This window comes from Lonchura striata, chromosome 1, assembly GCF_046129695.1.
Source record: "Lonchura striata isolate bLonStr1 chromosome 1, bLonStr1.mat, whole genome shotgun sequence".
In the NCBI taxonomy this organism is placed as follows: domain Eukaryota; kingdom Metazoa; phylum Chordata; class Aves; order Passeriformes; family Estrildidae; genus Lonchura; species Lonchura striata.
In genome coordinates this window covers 4445147-4464418 of record NC_134603.1, presented here as the reverse complement: position 1 = coordinate 4464418, position 19272 = coordinate 4445147, and the positions used below count along the sequence as shown (strand labels likewise).

The 19272-nt window shown below is 50.3% G+C and overlaps 1 protein-coding gene across 3 annotated transcripts in view; it reads right to left on the bottom strand.

Annotated features, from left to right (window-relative positions):
- The window catches only part of PTP4A3 (protein tyrosine phosphatase 4A3), a 41890-nt gene that overhangs the window by 4666 nt on the left and 17952 nt on the right, over window positions 1-19272 (bottom strand). For all 3 annotated transcript variants that reach the window (XM_021547913.3, XM_077781851.1, XM_077781854.1), the window contains exons 2-5: window positions 5477-6268; window positions 4126-4218; window positions 835-965; window positions 427-501 (exon numbers count right to left, since the gene is read on the bottom strand). In XM_021547913.3, the coding sequence (XP_021403588.1) occupies window positions 427-501; window positions 835-965; window positions 4126-4218; window positions 5477-5581 (404 nt within the window). In that variant the 5' untranslated portion in view covers window positions 5582-6268. The remainder of the gene's footprint in view (window positions 1-426; window positions 502-834; window positions 966-4125; window positions 4219-5476; window positions 6269-19272) is intronic.

Below are 19272 nucleotides of genomic sequence, written 5' to 3'. Positions count from 1 at the left end.
TGTGGCACGAGATCCCCCCCAACCCAAACCACTCTTGTTGAGGTGCTGAGCCCGCCTGCCTGGAGCAGAACGGGATTTTGGAGGCTGAAGCCAAGTGAACCCTCCAGCGATGGAGACAGGCACTGACCCCAGCAGCTTTCCTTGCTCATCCCCCCTTTGAGTCCCAGGACATGGAGAGCTGGGGAGGAAACATGTGGGGCAGAGGTGGGGTGACTGCCAAAAGCCCCTCAGGGATGCTGCCAGCAGCTGCCCTAGCCTCCTGCAAGGGCACAGGATGCTCCATGCTAACACCTTGTTTTCCCACTCCCAAAGGAGAGAAAAGCAACCCTGGTGTCACGAAAGAAGCAAACCCTGGGACATGCCAGATCTCTCCATTCTCTCAGAGAGGAACTTTCTGCCCTAAAACCACAACACTGCTTCACTTACTGTCGGATGAACTGGATGGCATCTTCATACTTCATCCCACTCTCAATCAAGGCCAGCGCGACAAGGACGGGTGCACTGAAAGTCAAAGGCAGTGGCTGTCACTCCCCAGTCATACAGCCCAAAGGCTGATAGTCATCATTTAAAGTCCAAGGAGAAGCTCCGGTAGCAGATCCCCCCCATCACCACCTATTCCCACTAAGGTTTCACAAAACCCTGCTCAAAGAGGGACTGGGAAAAGGAAGGAGAGTATTGGCATGGTTGTTCCTCTCCTGCCTTCATGGGGAGCTGGCAGCTGGGACAAAACCCTGCTCAGAAAGGGACTTGGGAAGGGAAAGAGGAGAGCTGGCATGGTTTTCCCCCTCCTGCATTCATGAGGGGTGGCAGGTGAGGTGCTGGACTCGGACTCACCGCCCCAGTCCGGCCACGCAGTGCACGGCCACACAGCAGCCGGGGTCCTCGCAGAACTTGGTCTTCAGCAAGTTGAGCCAATCTTCCACAATCTTGCTGGGAGGAGGTGCTCCATCATCAAATGGCCAATCCTGCACGGTTGGGAAGAGAGAAACACTGTCAAGTTTCTGGGGAAAACCCTTCAGGGGTTGATTTTCACTTGGGGTGATGGTGTTTGGGGCCTCAGCTGCAGGGAGGTAGAGGAGTGCCAGAACTGGCCTCACAGCATAGCTCTGTGGGGATACAGGCAGTTTTGTGGCATCATCCAGCATACAGGAATTCCCTGGCTGCTTTGGATCAGGGTTTGAAGCCACACAAATCTAGGTCTGGAGTCCTTCTGCCTGCTAGAAACAGGTTGAGCCTGCAGGAGCACCAGTATGATCTGTAACATGGTCCCCATGACCTCCTCCTTCTGCAGACCAGGATGGCCACCCCATGCTCTATCCCCATCAGGATGACCTCACTGAGCTTTGGGGTGATGCAGCTCCCATTTTGCCCCCTGCCAGCTCCTAATTCCAGAATTTGGGAGTACATTGTTGGGGATTTGAGCAAAGGTGGCTCAAAGATGGCTGAAATCTCAGAGCTTGATTCAGCTTCCTGCAACACATGGAGGGGAAAACCAAAAGAATGGTCTGGGGACCCACTAACACAGCCCTAGAGAGGGAGTCAAAGGGAGGGAGATCACTCCAAATGGGGCCATTTAAATACCATCCTTCAAGAAAGGCTACAAAGGGACAAAACAAAAAAAAAACCCATCTCCTTCTGAGTTTCATCCTCAAGTTGCAGGGGTTCATAATTGCAGCATGCTGAGGAAGTCGGTCAAATGGATCCTGCATTTGCTACCCCTCAGCCCTGGGCTCTGTTATGAGGGGTAAGTGCCCCAAAATGGAAATTTCTTTCCCAAAACAGATTTGTGAGAAGGAGCATGGGCACTGGCTTTGCAGCACTAGAAGAGAGAGACAGGAAGGGCAGCATCACTTAGAGAAGATGTGGCTTCGTGAGCCCCAAAGGGTGCAGGACACTGGGCCCTAATCCTAGATTTTGAGGAGTGAGTCACTAAGCTGCTGTGCTGGAGTCAGCCTTGGTGTGAGATGACAAAATAAGCTGTTTCACTTTAGTGTTTGAACAGGTGGTGAAATTTGTTGGGATTTGATAGCAAAGGAGCATGCTGGGCCTCAGAGTATTTGCAGTGTTTGAGCCAGTGGCTGGCCTGTGCCTGTCCTGCAAGGCCATGTCCTCCCTGCAGTCGTGAGTGCAGGTCAGGGGCTCACACCAGGGATGACACAGCACCCTACAGAATCATCCTGTGATGGAATGGCACCCTCGAATAACATCTAGTCCAACCCTCTGCCATGGCAGGGGCACCTTCCACTATCCCAGGTTGCTGCAACCTGGCCATGAACATTTCCAGAGATGGGGCAGCCTCAACTTCTCTGGGCAACCTGTGCCAGTGTCTCATCTCTCTCATGATAAATATATTTTTCCTTATGTCTCATCTAAATCTGGCCTCTAGCAGTTTAAAGACATTCCCCTTGGTCTATCACTACATGCCTGTGTAAATGCAGCCCCTTTAGGGACTGGGAGGGGCTTTAAGGTCTCCCCAGAGCCTTCACTTCTCCATACATAGACCTATATATGGTCTATATATAGAAGCATAGAATTGTTTAGGTTGGAAAAGCCATCTAAGATTGTCAAGTCCACCTGTTAACCCAGCACTGGCAAGGCCACCACTAGACCATGTCTCCAAGTGCCACATCTACAGCTTTTTTAAACCCCTCCAGGGATGGTGACTCCACCATTTCTCTGGGCAGGCCGTTTCAATGCTTGACAACACTTTCAGTGAAGAAATTTATCCTAATATCCAATCTAAATCTCCCCTGGAGCAACTGAAGGTCATTCCCTCCTGTCCTGTGAGAAGAGACCAACCCCCACCTGGCTACCTCTTTTAAGGGAATTGTAGAGAGGAAAAGATCTTTCCCAAGCCTCCTTCTCTCCAGGATAAAAACCCTCAGCTGGTCCTCATCAGACTTGTGCACCAAGATACATTTATATCCCAAATACATATATGAGGATACAGATAAAAATATACCAAACTATGTATATCAAATAAAAACATATAGCATGATATCTCAAAAATATAAAGAGATTTGATATAATTAGAGATATTTCTGTATCTGCAGAGATACTTCTATCTATAGAAAAGCAGGTTATAGATATCTCTTGATTTACCTTATATAGTTCCTATATGGTTATAGAAACACTGATATAGAAACTATTTAGTTTCTATACAGTGTCTTGTATAGTTTCTCTAACTCTCTCTATAAAACATATCCCAGATATGTATCTCTCCACATAAGAGAAATGTAAGAGATGTAAAGAGGTATGTCTATAGATACAGAAACTCAGACTGAAGGCTCCAGTTAGAAATAGGGCAGAATTTGGTGTGTAAGTGAGCAGATATGATCTCCAACATATGGATTCTATATACGTAGGATACAGTGATTTTTCCAAGATATATCCAGTAGAGACACAGATTGCATCTCTATCTAGAGACATCTGTATCTAGAGAGCCATGGGATTATCCACCTGTATCCCTGAGGATCTAAGATAGAGCCTCCTCTCTCTAGGATATACATTATACAGACAGAAGTGTATAAAGAGGTCCTAACACACAGAGGACCACCCCAGGAGACACAAGGCATTTCCAAACCCTTCCCTAAATAATGAGCAGAGCCTCACCTCCCAGCTGGAGATGAACTCCCTGGCAGGGCTATCACGTCTGACATCATCTCCAATTACCTATCAGCCAAGATACAGCCCAGGCAGCTGCATGCTCTGCCTCTCCCAGCTTGCTGCCTGCTCCCTTTCATCCCCCCCAGCTGCACCAGCCAGCTGCTGGAAGAGCAAAAAACCCTCACACCACCCCCAGGATAAGATAACGCCGGGGGTGATGGGAACCACGCGCATCTTCCCCGTGGGATCAGGCGCTCCCATCCCTGGATGCTTCAGATCCTGAGCAACAGGCAGGGAAGGGAAGGCAGCTGCCGACTCAGCCGGGTGAGTCACAGTTTCGGCTGCGTGGGCAGCTCGTCTCTTTTTAAAGCACCAGCCTCAGCTCGGCTCAGCTGGCCTTCCAGCTCTGCTCCTGCCTCAGTGTGATGCTGTGCTGGGGTGTTTAACAGTCCCAAGGGATGAGATTTTTAAGGGTGATGTTGGGGCAGCCCCCCAGTGCCCATCCTGCTGCCCACCTACCATGACAGTGATGCCATTCTTCTCCAGGGGGGTCTTGTCATAGGTCACTTCACACACTCGCACGACCGTGGTGGCACCGTATTTCTTCAGGTCCTGGAGGGGGAAGGAGAAGGAGTCTGAACAGACCTTGCCACATGCACCCCACTTAACCCCAGAACATCCAAGCCCTGCTACGACCATGTGGAGCAGTACTGACCCTAAAACAGTGCTGTGCCCCTTCTCTGAACCCTTGGCCCGTGGTCCATTCAGCCTGCCAGGCACAAGGAAACATGAAATCCGAGGACACCAAAGCCACGTGGCCTTGTAGGATTTTTAACCAGCATCTTCATGACTCCTCAGAGTCACGAGTACCAACGGGGCCATTTATTTTTAAGCCCTGACAGCCTCATCAGCAGGGATTTTATACCTCAGGCAAAGAAACGTCTCTGACAGGGTGCTAGTCCTCTGAAGGAGAAATTGTTTGTGCCTGGTCACACTCCTGATGCAGAAATACATGGAGGCAGCTGTGGGGGAGTCATAGCATGCCCCACCAGCCGAGCTCAGCATCTCACAGATGGCTCAGGGGCTCCTTCTCCACCTCGCTGCCGTATCATCACTCCAACACGCTGCAGGCTCAGGCGTGGGACTTGGGACGCTTCCAGCATGGCTCATTGCCCAGCGTGAGGATTGCCCCCGGATTTACATGCCCGGTGTGCCGGCCTCGCCGGGCACCGTGAGATCATCCCCAGTGATCCACCTCCTTTGTTCCCCATGTGCGCTCACCAGACCGTGGTGAGCCCCACATGCTCAGCAGCCTGGCCAAAAGTCTAAGAGACTGGAGGAAAGGGGAATTTTTCTCCCTCCCCACTGCAGCCCTCTGCAGTGTGCAGAGTATGGGGTGGCTGTCCACAAATCACAGCCACCTTCCTGTCAACCCTGAGGCAGTGGCACTCACAGAGCAGCTACCAATGCAACTCTCCAGCACTACCCAACACACTCTAAGCATTGGAAATATGCAAATATGCTGGGATATTTGGGATCAAAAGCCATTATTGAGGTGCTGGGAGGGACAGGGCAGGTTGTGTGCACCCATGTGCATTGCTCCAAAACCCTGTGAGACATGATGTCCTAGTGGGTCTGGCAGGGGATGCAATGGGAATGGGGAAACTCTGCTCCATCTCTACTGTGCCCAAACATCACACTTGGGGTCCTGAAAACCATCCCACCACAAAAAGCTGGCAATGATTGGACCCACTGACCACCAGGTGCTACAGTACCCAAGGGGATGTGCTGCCCTCTCATCAACATCAGCTTTTAGCCCCAGAAGATGTAACTGAACCCTGGTTCCCACCTTCCAGTCTCCCCTCCTTACCTCCAAGAAGGTGCTGAGTGTGGCATTGGTGGGGTTGTGGGTGATGAGGAACCTCATGTTTTTGTAGCAGACCTCCACGGGTGCAGGGCGGTTCATCCGGGCCATGGTGGGGACAGTGGGAAGGTGAGGTGGTGCTGACAGTGGCAGGGAAAAACCGAAGAAAAGTGTGGTGCGGAGGGGCAAAAAAAAAAAAAACCAAACAAAATCCCAACAACCGCTCTGCGCTTCAAAAATAAAAATAAAACAGGATCAAGAACTCAATATACAGACGTTGTGCAAATAATCCCAACTCCTGGGAGCGCACCGGCTTCCTTGACACACCAGGGGGAAAAAAAGCCAGATGGGGAAAAAAAAATAATATTAATGAAATAATAATAATAATAATAATTAAAAAAAAAAATCCCTTTGCTGTAGTGTTGGCGTCCTCCGCGTGTGTGCGACGGCGAGCGGCTGCTGCCTCCGGTGCCGCGCGCTCCCGGGCGCTCTAGAAAGGCCTCTGCATGTGGGGGGTGGTGGTGGCGGGAGGGTGGCCCCCGTCACGTTACCCCATCGGGGTATGTGGAGTACTTGGGGGCGGCACGGGGGGCCGGGAGCCTACGGGGCGGCGGCCGGCAGCGCTGCCTCGCTGGGGCGATCCATGCACGGGAGCCTTGAATGGTTGAGTCGGAGGGTCGGGGTGCTGGGCAGGTCGAGGAGAGGCGGCCGGGGGCTGCTTCACAGGGTGGGCTGCCGGGGGCTGCGGGGCTCACAGCTGCTCCTCAGCACCTCCATAAATCCCAGTGCAGAGCGAGGCTGCAGGGGAGAGAAAGGGAAACGCGGTGGTGAGAGTGTCCTCCTCCCCAAGGAAGCCCCTGCCTGGTGTGGGTGCCCCTGAAGGCACCATCACTTTCTACATCCCCTGTGAGCATCCCTGACCATCCTCATCTTCACAGGAGACCATAAATTAGAAAGCGAGGTGGTATTTAAAGCTAAAGATGAAATACCATCTGGAGAGCTGAAATGGCACTGGGAAGCCAGAAGGGATAACTCACATTTCACTCGCAGAACTGAAAGCACATGGCAGGGAAGGCCTTGCTCTCATATACCACCCAACATCTGCACCTGCTGGTGGATTTAAGCACCCAACTCACGCCAACTGACCCCCCGACACCCATCCAGACCCCCCCAGACCTCACCTTTGTGTCCCCAAAAAGCACGTTGAAAATCTCCACCCTAAATGCATGCTGTGCCCAAAACCAGCTGCCGCTGCCGCTAATCGGCCACATGCTCCTGGCACTGGGCTCATGTCCACTAAATGCACCTCTAATGCTCTTAGGAGAATTAAGCTGCCTGCAAATGAGCTATCTTGGGGAGGGGGTGCCGAGCAGGGGGCTGCATGTGTGTGGTTTTGCCAGGGTTAGTGATGGATGTGTCTCCCTGCCTGCTCACCCACATTCCCACACCGCCGGCACATCGCTCCCAGTAACGGAGCCCGGCCCCTCCACCCGTGGCATCTTTGCTTTCAAGGGTGGCAGTGGGAAGAATTAAAAAAGACAATAAATTCCCACTGTGGAAATACCCAAATCCATGAGATGATGGGCCCAGTGGGGAGGTAAGGGCTCTGCCAGCCCCACTCATTGCTGAGAGAAACCCAACCAGAGCCTCCCCAGGTTGTTCCCCACTGGACTCTTGTTTTGAAGCTGGTCCTTCCCCCAGGTCAGTGACTGCTTAGTGCTGGGTGGCCAGAGCCTCAAAATAGACCATAAGCACATAAGTAACCCGAGCCAGGCCAGCAGGCACCCCCTTGCCTCTCCTCACAGCAGCCAGAAACTTTCCCCTCTGGATTGTTTCACCCTTATGCAATGAGACAAGGTGGAAGTAGGGAGATGAGCTGAACCCTGACCAGCTCATAACAGCACCTGGGTGCTGACAATGGGTTTGTCCAGGCCTGAGCATCATTTACAACATGTTTAACACCTCCTGCTTCTCTAGTGGTACCCAGGAATGAAAAAGTTAAATAGTAACAGGAAAAAAGCCAGGTGAAGTGCCAGGGGAAGCAGAGCTGCTCTGCTGAATGTGCCCAGTTTGGCCGCTAAAATCATGGACTCTTCTCAACAACCATGCTCCATCACATCTGACTATTTTTTTTTTTTTTTGCCCATAAAGAAGAGGATAATGCTATCCCAGAGTCCTGCAAGGATGTTCTGTGAAGTTCAAACCCTGCCTGGGTTGCAGGGGATGAGTGGCACATTCATGGGGGATGACTTTCCAGTCCCCATTGAGAAATCAGATTTTAGCAGCTGATGGAGGCTGGGAGCTTGGCTGAAGCATGGGAGTGAGGTGGGAGCTGCCTCTCCGCAGCATTTTAGGTGTGATTCAGGACAGCTCAGCCCACAGATGATGCTGAACCCCCCAGGGTAGCTGATCCTCCCCACCTGGACCACAGCAGCTGGAATTTTTGCTCAAAGCTTGCAATGATCCTGCAAGATGGGCTGGGAAACCTGCTTCCCCCACAGTGTTCACCATGCTTTTTCAGTGATGATCCCAATTATCACTTTGTTTGTGGGGTCTGCTTCTTCCCAAGACGATCTCACCATGGCTGGGTAAGAACCAATTTCTTATTTCTGGATGGTAATTGAGGGCTGGTTTTGGCCGTGTGGCTCCTACATGTCCAGCTGTCAATCTGCTGGCCAGCACAACCACAAAAAGGGATGGGAGGTGGGAGACATGGACAGTCACAGTTGCCTGCTCAAAGGGAAGAGCTGATGCAAATAGGAATTGCCTCAAAGCATCACCTTGAAAATCCAGTTTCTATGAACCAAAGGACTTGAGGATATTTTGCTTTCACTTTTCATGCCTTTGCTCTCTAGGCTTCCAGTGTGTTTAATGCCATCTGTCCTAATGATTTGATCTCATCTTGATGATCAATCTGATTTAACACACGAGCACCAGAGGTGCACAAGGGAAATTATCAAAAAATGACTTTTCTCCCTCCAAACAACCTCACACCTAGTTTTAACCAGCTGCCAGGGACATTAATATGAACTGTGCCCATGTTTACCCATGTCCTGGATTAAATCCCACCTGCTGAGCAACCCCGTGGGGCTGGGAGCTGCTGCCAGCACCAATGCCTGCGCTGCCCCTGTCATCATCCGACACACAGTTCATGCTCCATCGGTGCTCTGGATCCTGGACAATTTTTTATTGGCTTGGGCGTGCTCGCTGCCAGTAACAGAGGCTCAGTGGGAACCGCCTGCCTACGAGAACAGCAAGTGCTCCTTTCCCACAAGGTCTCCTCTCCAGTGGAAGCGTTTCAAGTATTTTGGCAATCACACATCCCAGAAATTCAGTCCTGAAGCCCATAAATCCCTAATGGGTATTCAATCACAAATCATCCCCAGCGTTTCAGGCTGCGATGCTGATCTCCATATTAAGTGTGGCAGAACAATGTGGAAAAGGGAAATTCAGCTAATATTAATAACCTGCCAAGTGGAATATAAATCCTTCTCATCTGAGCACTCCAGGGGATGTAGAGGAAGCATGTGAGGACACAGTGAACAAGCCCTGGATGAGGATGCTCAGCAATGCAGTGCTGGCCTGTCAGGCTCAAACCCATCTTGGGAAAGCCCGATGAAAGGAGGTTGTAGCCAGGTGGGGGTTGGTCTCTTCTCCCATGTAACAAAGCAACAGGACAAGATCAAACAGCCTCAAGTTGTGAAAAGGGATGTTTAGATTTGGTATAAGGAAAAATATCTTCACTAAAGGGTGCTCAGACATTGGAGCAGGCTGCCCAGGGAAATGGTGGAATCAGTACCCCTGAAGTGTTCAAGAGGCATGGATGTGGGACATGGTTTAATAGTGGACCTGGCAGTGTTAACAACTGATCTCAGAGATCTTTTCCAACTTTAATGATTCTATCATTTTATTTTCACCATGAGTATGGAAATTTCTGCTTCTTACACAAGAATTTTGCAGCCAAGAGCCCACTGAGGATCCAGTATGATCACACACCAGTGTGGCAAGACAGCAGTGAAGGTTGCTGTTCTTGGGGATGGGGACCACTGAGCCATCATCTCCTTGCCTTCCAGCCCCACAGCTGAGAGGATCACAGGGCTCTCTGATCCTTTGTAGAGTGGCAAGATCATTATAAATGTCTTGGCCTCATGCAAGATGTCCAGGGACTGAGCCTGCAACAGAAGGATGAGGCTGATCTTCCTCATGGCAACCTGATGGAAAATAAAGGTCACATTTCTTCACAGTGAATGACAGAGCTTGGTTGGAGAGGCAAACAGATGCCTGACCTGATGGCTGTGCTGCTGGTACCCGGCTAGCGGGACACAGATGGTGGAGTCAGGTTTTCCTAAACACAGCACATCCCCACGAGAAGGAAAAGGAAGCTTTGCAGAGCCAAAGTGTCGCTCCACATGAGCTTTAGCAGCAGGACTCAGAACAAAGGCTCCTACCCAAACAATGTGTATCTCACCCGTATATAAATATAGCGATCTCAGAGTGAGCACATCTCCTGTGCAAAGTTCATCTTCAGAACACCCAGCTGTGCCACACTTTCTCGACCTCTCTCCCGTTTTCAGCTCACGTAGCAAGACACTGATCAGCCCTTTCCTCTTAAGGCTGACGAAGTCCTGCTCTCCCTGCTCCCAACAAGCACTTCCATCACCCTGAGAATGGAATCCAAGTTTCTGAACATTTCCAGTTATCACCATGCAGAAGTTTCTGCACACATCTGTTGCCACTGACACGAGTGATCATGAGGAGCAGGTCTATGAAGCTCAACTGCACACAGATCTGTACCAGCAGTACCACCACTGTCACCAGTGCCACCAGCATGCGCAGCACCACCAGCATCACCACTGCCACCATTCCCACCAGTGTCACCACTGCCACCACCATCACTGCAACCAGAATCAGCAGCATCACCACTGTCACCACTGCCACCCCAACCACCACAATGACCACTGCCACAAACAGCACTACTGCCACCAGTGTCACCACTGCTATCAGTAGGAGGAGCACCACTGCCACCACCACCACCACTGCCACCAGCAGCAGCAGCACCAGCACCACTATTCCAAGCACTGCCACCAGAGTCACCCCAGCCACCACTATGAGCAACACTACCACTGCCTCCACTGGGTTCCACCAGCATGAGCAGCACTGCCACAAGCACCACCACTTCCACCAGCACGAGCAGCATCACCATCACTGCCAGGGAGGACAGGTCCCAGGACACAGAGAGCCACTGTGCTGTCCCCAGCCTGTGACTGCAGCTGGGACACAGCCAGTGTGCTGAGATTTCCTCCAGTTGCATCTGCACGGAAGGAAACAGGAAAGGTCCGGGAGGAGAGCGACGGAAACAAAACACCCAGCAGGAGCCGGCATCTGTGCGGAGAGGTGTAAGCAGCCACCGGCACGTCCTGCTCCAGGGCTGGACAGAGCAGATGGGATGTCCTGGAAAAGCCATGCTGGGTACCGTGGTGGCTGTGGGGTACCTGCTGCCAGGAGCGAAGCAGTGGCTGGCACTGTCTGCCAGGGAACATTGTAGGCTTTTCCTCCAAGGGGTTATTTTTTAGGTTGTTTCTCTTGCTGCATGTGATGTTTTCTGAGCAAAACACAACAAGGAGGATTAAAAATGCACAGGTGTAGAGGGAAAGCAATGGGGGACTCCTGGCAGCCCATGAAAACACACCTGCAAGATAAACCAGGTCCTTTTGGTGTGCAGTAAATACTGGCTAACATGAAATTTTGCCAAAGAGAGCTGTGCAGCCCTTGATTTTATAGCTCCAGTTGGACTTAAGGAGTTTGGTAATATTTACAGAGCAGAAAAAGATGCCAGCATGACGTTGGCATGGACATTTGCAAGCAGGAGGTACTCAAGACACCAGGAAAGAGGGAGGAATGGGGAAACTGAGGCAGCGAGCCAGCCAGCCAGATAAAAAGAACAAAGTCTTCCCAGCACTTTGCAAGCTGGGAATGCACCGGAGGCACCGCACGGGTAACATGATCAACCCTTTCTTATCTTGTATTTGCACCTTTTGTCTTTGAAGAGAGGCTGAGGCACAGTGTGGATGGAGAGTGTCTGCAAAGGTCCTTTGGGAGTTGTTTTTCCCTCTCACCCAGATTCACAACCCCTGGACATGGACCCTGTGCCCACACTGGAATTCCTGTGATGCCACCAGTGTCAGGGCTGCCTCTCCTGTCCAGAGCTCATGGAGCAATGCCCTGGAGGAAACATGATGCTTCAAGCACGCCTTCAACAGCCCTTTAGTTGGAATTTCAGCTTTTCCCTTCTCATGCAGCCCCCAAGCAACTTGAATTTGAGGTCTCCATGGACAGCTTTTTAACTTAATTACTGTACCAGAAGAGATTCAGCCATCAGAGGATCATAAAAACCACAAAAAGGCACTAAACCTTCTGCATTGTGGGGAAAAGGAACACCCCCAGCTGAACACAGTCCCCCACCCATCCCTCCCACCCTGTCCCCCTGGTTTTATGATCGGGATATCCCCTCCACTGCCTTCCCCCAGCAGCCACGAGGAGCTCACAGCCATGCTGCTGATGTCAGAGGTTTTTCCTAGCTTGGACTTGAAGGGAAAGGAGGAAAAAAAAAGAAAAAAGAGGGGGGAAGAAGAGAGGCCAACTCCACGGGGAAAAGTAGTAACAGGCTTGAGGCTGGCTGCCTCCCAAATCTGCAGAGGGTGTGCCCTAGAGGGTTTTTTTGGGGAGGGGTGAAAGGCTCAGTCGTTAGGGGACGGATGGTCCCCATGCTCTGGCGCCCGATGCACAGGGAAGTCAGGCACCCCAAATACTTGGGGCCAGCTCCCCCCATCCTTCAGGGATTTCTTTTGGCCAGAAGAATCAGGGGAAAAAAGCAATTCTGTGTGTGATTGGGCACTTCCAGGCTTCAAGTCTTGTCCAACAGTATCTTTGGAAAGAAAATAATTCCAAAGCAGCATCCTCCCCCCAAAACACACACTGGGGGCAAACTTACCCCAGTGCCCACCCCCAACAAGTGCCACTGCCACGTGTATCTCCCACCCTGAAACTCTGGTGCAGCTGAACACCTACCCAGCTTTTTTCTTGTGGTTTCTCACAGTATTTTGAGTGAATTTAATACTTGTGGCAGGTGGCAAAATTTGGGGGTGGGGGTGCAGAATGATGTTTTTTTTGGGGAAACACGAGAAACAGCAGCACACTCCTGGGAAGGGAACGGCAGGGAGGAGCTGCCATGACCTCCCCTTTGAGGTACAGTTTGAGCCTGAACCTCTATCCCACGAGACCTGAACTTTGCTATTTGCAATGTCTGTCCTCGATGGAGGGATTCTGATGGGAAATTGTCCCTACATTACCTGGTCAGGCCACCAGGAGCCCTGACCCAAGGCCATCAGAGCCCTGTCTGCGTCACTGGCGCCTCTTGCACAATGCCCAGCCCAGACAGGCTGCGGTGGCTTTGATGGAAGTTTGCTGATGATGAAGGGGGCTCCAGGGGACTCAAATCTACCCAAAAGGTGGATTTTGACCAGCAGACAATGTTGAAATAGTGTTCTGTGACATGCTGAGGATGCCGCACAGGACAGAACATGCTCTGCCTTTGATGTGTCCCAGGGAAAGATCTCTGGTGGCATCAAGCGATGGTCAGGATTGCCACAGAAGCCAAGCTGTGGAGAAAGGCAGCTCTTCCAAATCAATGGCACCAGGTTTAGATGGTGTTTGTGGGTCTCTGAGCTTCCTCCACCATCCAGATCCTGTGCTGCCTGGGGTTGTCCTCCCAAACCATCTCGCCCTTACTCTGCATTATTTGGTTTACACATTTCACCCCATGGAGACAGGATCACACAAATCATAACAGGCTGCTGGGAGGTGGCAGCATCACCAGCCCTCTCCTCTGTGGGGGACACCAAAGCACTTCTGAAGGCAGCCACCAAGCTCATGGGGACATGCAGGGAAACCCCTTTAGGTTGTCTCCTCCTCGTCCTCTCCAGCCATGGATATTGTCACGTTAACAGCTGAAAATGACAATTGAAATAGCCCCTCCAGGGACGTCTCTTTTCCAGCAGGATAGGACAGAGATGCTGCATGTAGGTGAGAAGTGAACCCTCAGGAGTATCAACAACTCAGAGAGGTCCTGGGGGAAACACAATTGAGTGTCAGACAGGACAATTAAAAGCCATGGAGCAAGTGAAGGGAGATGGGAAAATGGGCTGCACCTGGGTAGGATGGGGGAAGGTCTGGCAGTGTTATCAAGACCCCCCCAGCCCATCACCCTTCTGGCTCCTCCCATTAAGCCAGGTCCTGCAGAGATGGTTTCCCCTAAAATCCTCTTCCAGAAAACTCCTTAGCTCCAGCAAAAAGTCACAGCAGAGCTCTGTGATTGCCACAGGACAAGTGCTTTGCAAATGCAACAAGTTGACAAAGCTCTAGGGACAAAGGTGGGTACTTCCAAGCTGCCAGTTTTGGATGCATGGCTACAGCATGGCCAGATCCTGCACCCTCTCCTGTTCCCCTGCATCCTCTCTTAACCCTCCTGGGCCCAGACATCCTCAGCAACAGGGACAAAATCCTATGGTCCTGCCACCCTTGTGCAAAACCCCAAAGAGTTGTCCCCCACCCGTGGGAGCTCGCAGAGCAAATGAAGGTGGTTTTCTTTCAAATAAAAGATCAAAGGGCATGAAATGCTGAAAGTCACAGCTGTTCTTGCTGGAAGGACAGCAATGTCTCCACTCATTCTGCAGAGCCTGCCTGGTGTGTAAAGCACTGCCTCATGTCCTCAGCCCCATTTGCACCTTGTCCACATGGAAGATGGGGGACTAAACTGGAAGGAAGAGGAGGGAGGATCAAGCATCACTTTGGAGGAAGGAGATTAAGGCAGGGTAGAGCCCAGATTGTTCAGGGTCTGCAAACCAGAATAACAGAATTGTAGACAGAATTGTGAAATCATTCAGGTTGGAAGGGATCTCCAAGCTCATCAAGTCCATCCTTCAACCAAGTACCATTTTGCCCACCAAACCACATTCCTGAGTACCATGTCTACCCATTTTTGAACACTTTAGGGATGTTTTCCACCTCATTCCAATGCTGAGTCACTCCTTCAGTGAAGAAGCTCTTCCTGATATCCAACCTGAACCTCCCCTGGTGCAACTTGAGACCTCTTCCCAATTACAAAACTTCTAAAACTCAAAGCCCCTTGGAAATGCACCTTGCAGGTGGGCTGAGATGGACATAAAAAGCTGAGGATGTGGCAGTGGCTCTTACTCCAGCTCAGGAATTGGTGGTCAGGGAGACCTCACTGCAGGCTTGCAATGCATTAAAAAGAGGTTGAAAAAAGAAAGATTGAAAAAGATTTTACATGGGCCTGTAGTTATAGTACAAAAAGCAACAGCTTTGAGTTGAAAGAGTGCAGGTTCATACTGGACATAAGCAGGAAATTTGTTATGATGGGAGTGGTGACACACTGAAGCAGGTTGCCCCCAGAAGCTGTGGCTGCCCCATCCTTGGAAGTGTTCAAGGCCAGGCTGGATGAGGCCTTGAGCAACCTGGCTGCAATGGAAGGTGTCCCTGTCCATGGCAGCATGGTTGAAACTAGATAATCTTTAAAGGTCCTTTCCATCCCAAATCAATGCATGATGCTCTGAGTGACTGATGGCCACAGTAGCTGAATGTCACCACGACCCTTCCCCTGGATTCTCCACATCAGCTCCCACCCAGCTTCCCACCTGCAACTTCATCAAGTGGGGCTCAAATTGGATTCAAGTTTAACCAAGGTATTAAAAAAACCTTGCTGGAACAGGACACTCGGAGAATTAGGAAAATGGGATGAAAAATCCTTTGGGCTGGAGCCCTACAATGCTGAAGCTTGGGAATTGGATTTGGACTGCAAAAATGGGCTCCCCAATTACCATCAAGCCTGTCCCTTTCTGGGCTGCATACCAGAAGCAGGGAGCAGCTGCTGCAGCCCCAGATGAGCAGATTTTAAATCACGTCCTCACTTGTCACACAGAGATGCTCTGGCATGCCAAGGCTGCTCCCAGCCACTGTTGGAGGGGAAACCAGCTAAAAAAAGATGGCAAACTATACAGATCCTGGCGCTTCTTGAACTTGAATGAACTGTCTTTCGATGCAGAAGATGAACAGTCATCCAGCCCTGTTCCTGTCATTCACAGGAAGGATTTCCAGCAGTGGCTTTGTAAAAGCCAGCAAACGCCCTGGTATTTCAGGAAGGGAAATTGCAATGATTTGCATGAACAAAAAGCTCATGTCAGAGCCACTGTGGGATGATGATACTTGGTGCTCTTCCCATCCTGTCAGAGAAAGCAAGGAAAAGGTCATGAAGCACAGCCAGGTGGCTTTGATGGACTGCGCCCAGGTGATTTTGGAGATCACCGAAGAAGAAGGACCACATCCTCAGGGGAATGGCAGGATGAGGAAGAAATCCATCCTTTCTAGAGAGTAAACACCACCTGAACACCATAACAAAAGGGAATGGTGCACCTAGGAAAAACAAATCAAACAGTGGGATGTTGCAGCCTCAAAGCACCTTTCCAGTTTGATACCACTCTTGGAACAACATGGAGGTGAAGTGGTCATCACCAAGTGTTTTTGGGGCTGGAGGAACCTGCAGCCAGCATCACTTCTTCCCAGAATGCCAAAAGATTGGAAGGAGAGGGTCTGACCGTTCAGGAAGTACCCAGGAAAGCTTACTCACAAGCATGCTTTGCCTTTGACTCTCTTTCATCTAGATTTTTGCATAAATCCAGTGCTGCCTTTAGGGAAATGCAAATTCCCTGGAGAAAGGGGAGCGTTAGAAGGTGCTGGCTGCTCTCTGACGCGCCAAGCAAGGAAGCGACGCTTTTATCACCTGAAAATTAAATAAAGGCTGAGATGTAAAGCCTCCCCACCCTGCTAAGCAGGAAAACTTCCTCAGCTCCTACGGCCGGATCCAGCAGGGATGGGACAGGCAGGATGCAGCGTTTCATCCGTGCTCTGCACATCCTCCCCAGCCCCAGGGGTGAGCTTTAATGGCCTGGAGACACGCAAGCTGCTCCGGCTCCGCTTGGTTTCCCGGCTCTGCTTGGCTCCCTGGCTCCTGGATGGTTTCTAAGGCATTTTGACACCCCAGCGTGGGTGGCATTTCCTAGCCACCCTTGCTGTGCTGGAGCAGGCTCTAAGCAAGCTGAAAGCAAATGAACTTCCCTGGGTAAAGGAAGCTGCAAGCCCAAATTCATCATTTATGATGAAGCTGACTGATGATAGTAAATGTTTCTGGGGATGCACACGCACATGTTTTGCCTCTCAGGAGAGAAAGATGGAAAGGAGGTGAATGAAAAAGCAACGCCAGTAACAAGCTGTCTGGGTTAAATACTGGCTTTGAAATCTGTCCAGAATGGTCCCTGTCCCTCTGCTCCCAGGGGCACATAAGGGGGTTTCATCCTGGGGAGGAGGCAGACAGACATTCCCTATTCTGTTGGCCATGGGTGTATCCTGGGAGGGTTTTTCTCCATCTCTTTTTCATGCTGCTTCCTAAAGAGCCAGGCTGCTGCAAACAGAAAACAAAACATTGAGGAATACCTATGGAGGCTTTGCAGAACACCCAGTGCTGACTTAAGGCTCGATTAATTCCCCCATTGTAAGCTCCTTTGGTAGAGAGGAAAAGCAAATTTAGGGCATTCCTATTAATATACCTGGCTGCATGCTGAAATCCATATTATTTCAACTATGCTACAAGAAAAACCCTACAGACACAGATGTGTACGCAGTACTTCAGCAGCCAATGCAAAGGATGTTTTGCTACTTCACAGATAATTTAAATTTGGCATTGCACGTGAAAACCAAGAGCAAAACCAGCCTGGAGTGGGCTGGACCACAGTGGGACAGAGGGAGCAGAGACAAGGGACACTGAAGATGTCCCCTCCAGCCACAAGACATGGGACTCATCTGCTCCAGTGAAAAATCAGCAGGTACTGGTTTGGCTCAGCTCTACTAGCACAAGGCCATCTTGGCAAAGGCACCATGGAGTCAATCTTGCCTTGGGGGAGTGAAAAAAGAAATAAAAAAGTTTATTTTCAGCTTGATCCGTTCCCAGCCCATCTCTCTACAAACAGGCAGCTGTACTGGCAGGGCACTGTGGGCAGCACTGGGACAGGCAGCCAAGGGTCGCTAAATGAGCATTGTAATTCAATGCTGAAGCATGGGGTGAAACTCTGCTGTGTGTTCCCACAGGGGAATTTCTCTGGCATTTTCTTTTATCAGTGGTCGATAAAACATCCCCATCCTGTTTCCAGATCTCCCCTAAGTGTCATTCGTCACGCAGATGGAGCACATCCTCTGCTGTCATTAGCATGTCCTGGGCTGGCATTTACTAGAAACACAGCAGAGGGACTTCCCTCAAGCTCCACCAGACAGTGGCACCTGAAAGATTGTGGGGACCTCAGCAAGAGACTTCCCCACAAGGTTAGGAAATTCCAAACAGCCTCTCCCATGTGGCTGGACCCACAGTCTCCCTGTGCCTCACCAGCTGGCAGGTCTGTGGTGATCTCCATCTGGGTGGATGCACTCACGGAACCGTGATCCAACTCAAGCACAGAGGAACTCCTGCCCCAAATCTGCTCCCACGTCACTGGCATGGTGTAGGAATAGGCAGTTTTAGTTAACACTAAGGATCAACTCTGAGCACACCCCACTTCTCCAGCACAACCACAGGCAGGAGCATCTTTGAGGCATCACTGCCTCCAAAGCTGGTGACACCACCACCAACTCCTCACCAGGAGCACATCCCAGCCACCCTTCCAGCCTGCAGCCACAGCACCAAGGATGAGGAAGATTCACAGCATGCAGAACCAGTAGTGTATCCCTTTGAGGCCAGGGCATTGATAAAACTCTGGTCTTCAACCCTTCCACTTCAATAAAACAAACAAGAGCTCCATGAAATTCTCCCCTAACTTTAGCGGATACCAATTTTAGCCCAGCTGCCTGCATGACGCCTCTGCTGCATTTTTATGCCTAGCTTCAGGCAATATTCTGATTTTTGTAATGCCTGAAGACAGTTGTGGGGAATACACAGCCATCTTTAAAGCAATGGCAAAAACAAATCAGTGTTTTAAAGGGAAACAGAGGGGGAGGGGGAAATAGTCTTGTTCTGAAAAAAAAAACCTACTAAGATTTTCTGACAAAAACCACCAACATGTGAGACACTCCTATTCTGACCCCCATCTCTGAGCCATGAAATCACAAAGCTGGACCGTGGGCTGCCTCACTTGTCCACAGTTCACTGCCACTCTGTGCTTGTTATCTTGGGGGAATGGAGTAAGGTTACATGGCTGCCATGTGCAAAAGCTTTTTACACATTTGTTGTCATTTAGATGGGTTTAAAATCTGATTTGTTTTTTTCAGTCTTCATTTTTGGAAGTGATTTATCATGCCTCTGCATTTTAGCAGAGAGCACTAAATGGATGGAAGATGCTCAGGAGCAGCTCTGGGATATACAGAAGATATCTCCCTGTCACATTAACCCAGACTTGTACAATATGAGAATTTGAGACAAACTTTGTCTCCAAATCACGCCTTTCTCAATGAGTTCATTTTCAGGAAACTGTCCCATCCACTAACCTCAAAAAATGTCTCTGGCTTGCATCCATTAAACCAGATAAATGAGTTTGTAAGTTCATAACTTGAACTGAAGTCAGAAAGTTTTGTCTTTCATTTTCTAGAGCTGATTCACGGCCAGCCTGACCCGAAATGTGGGCTTGCTTCAAGATTTTTGTCATTTCAGGGTTCATTTGCAGTTTAAAGTGATGCTCTCATCTTTA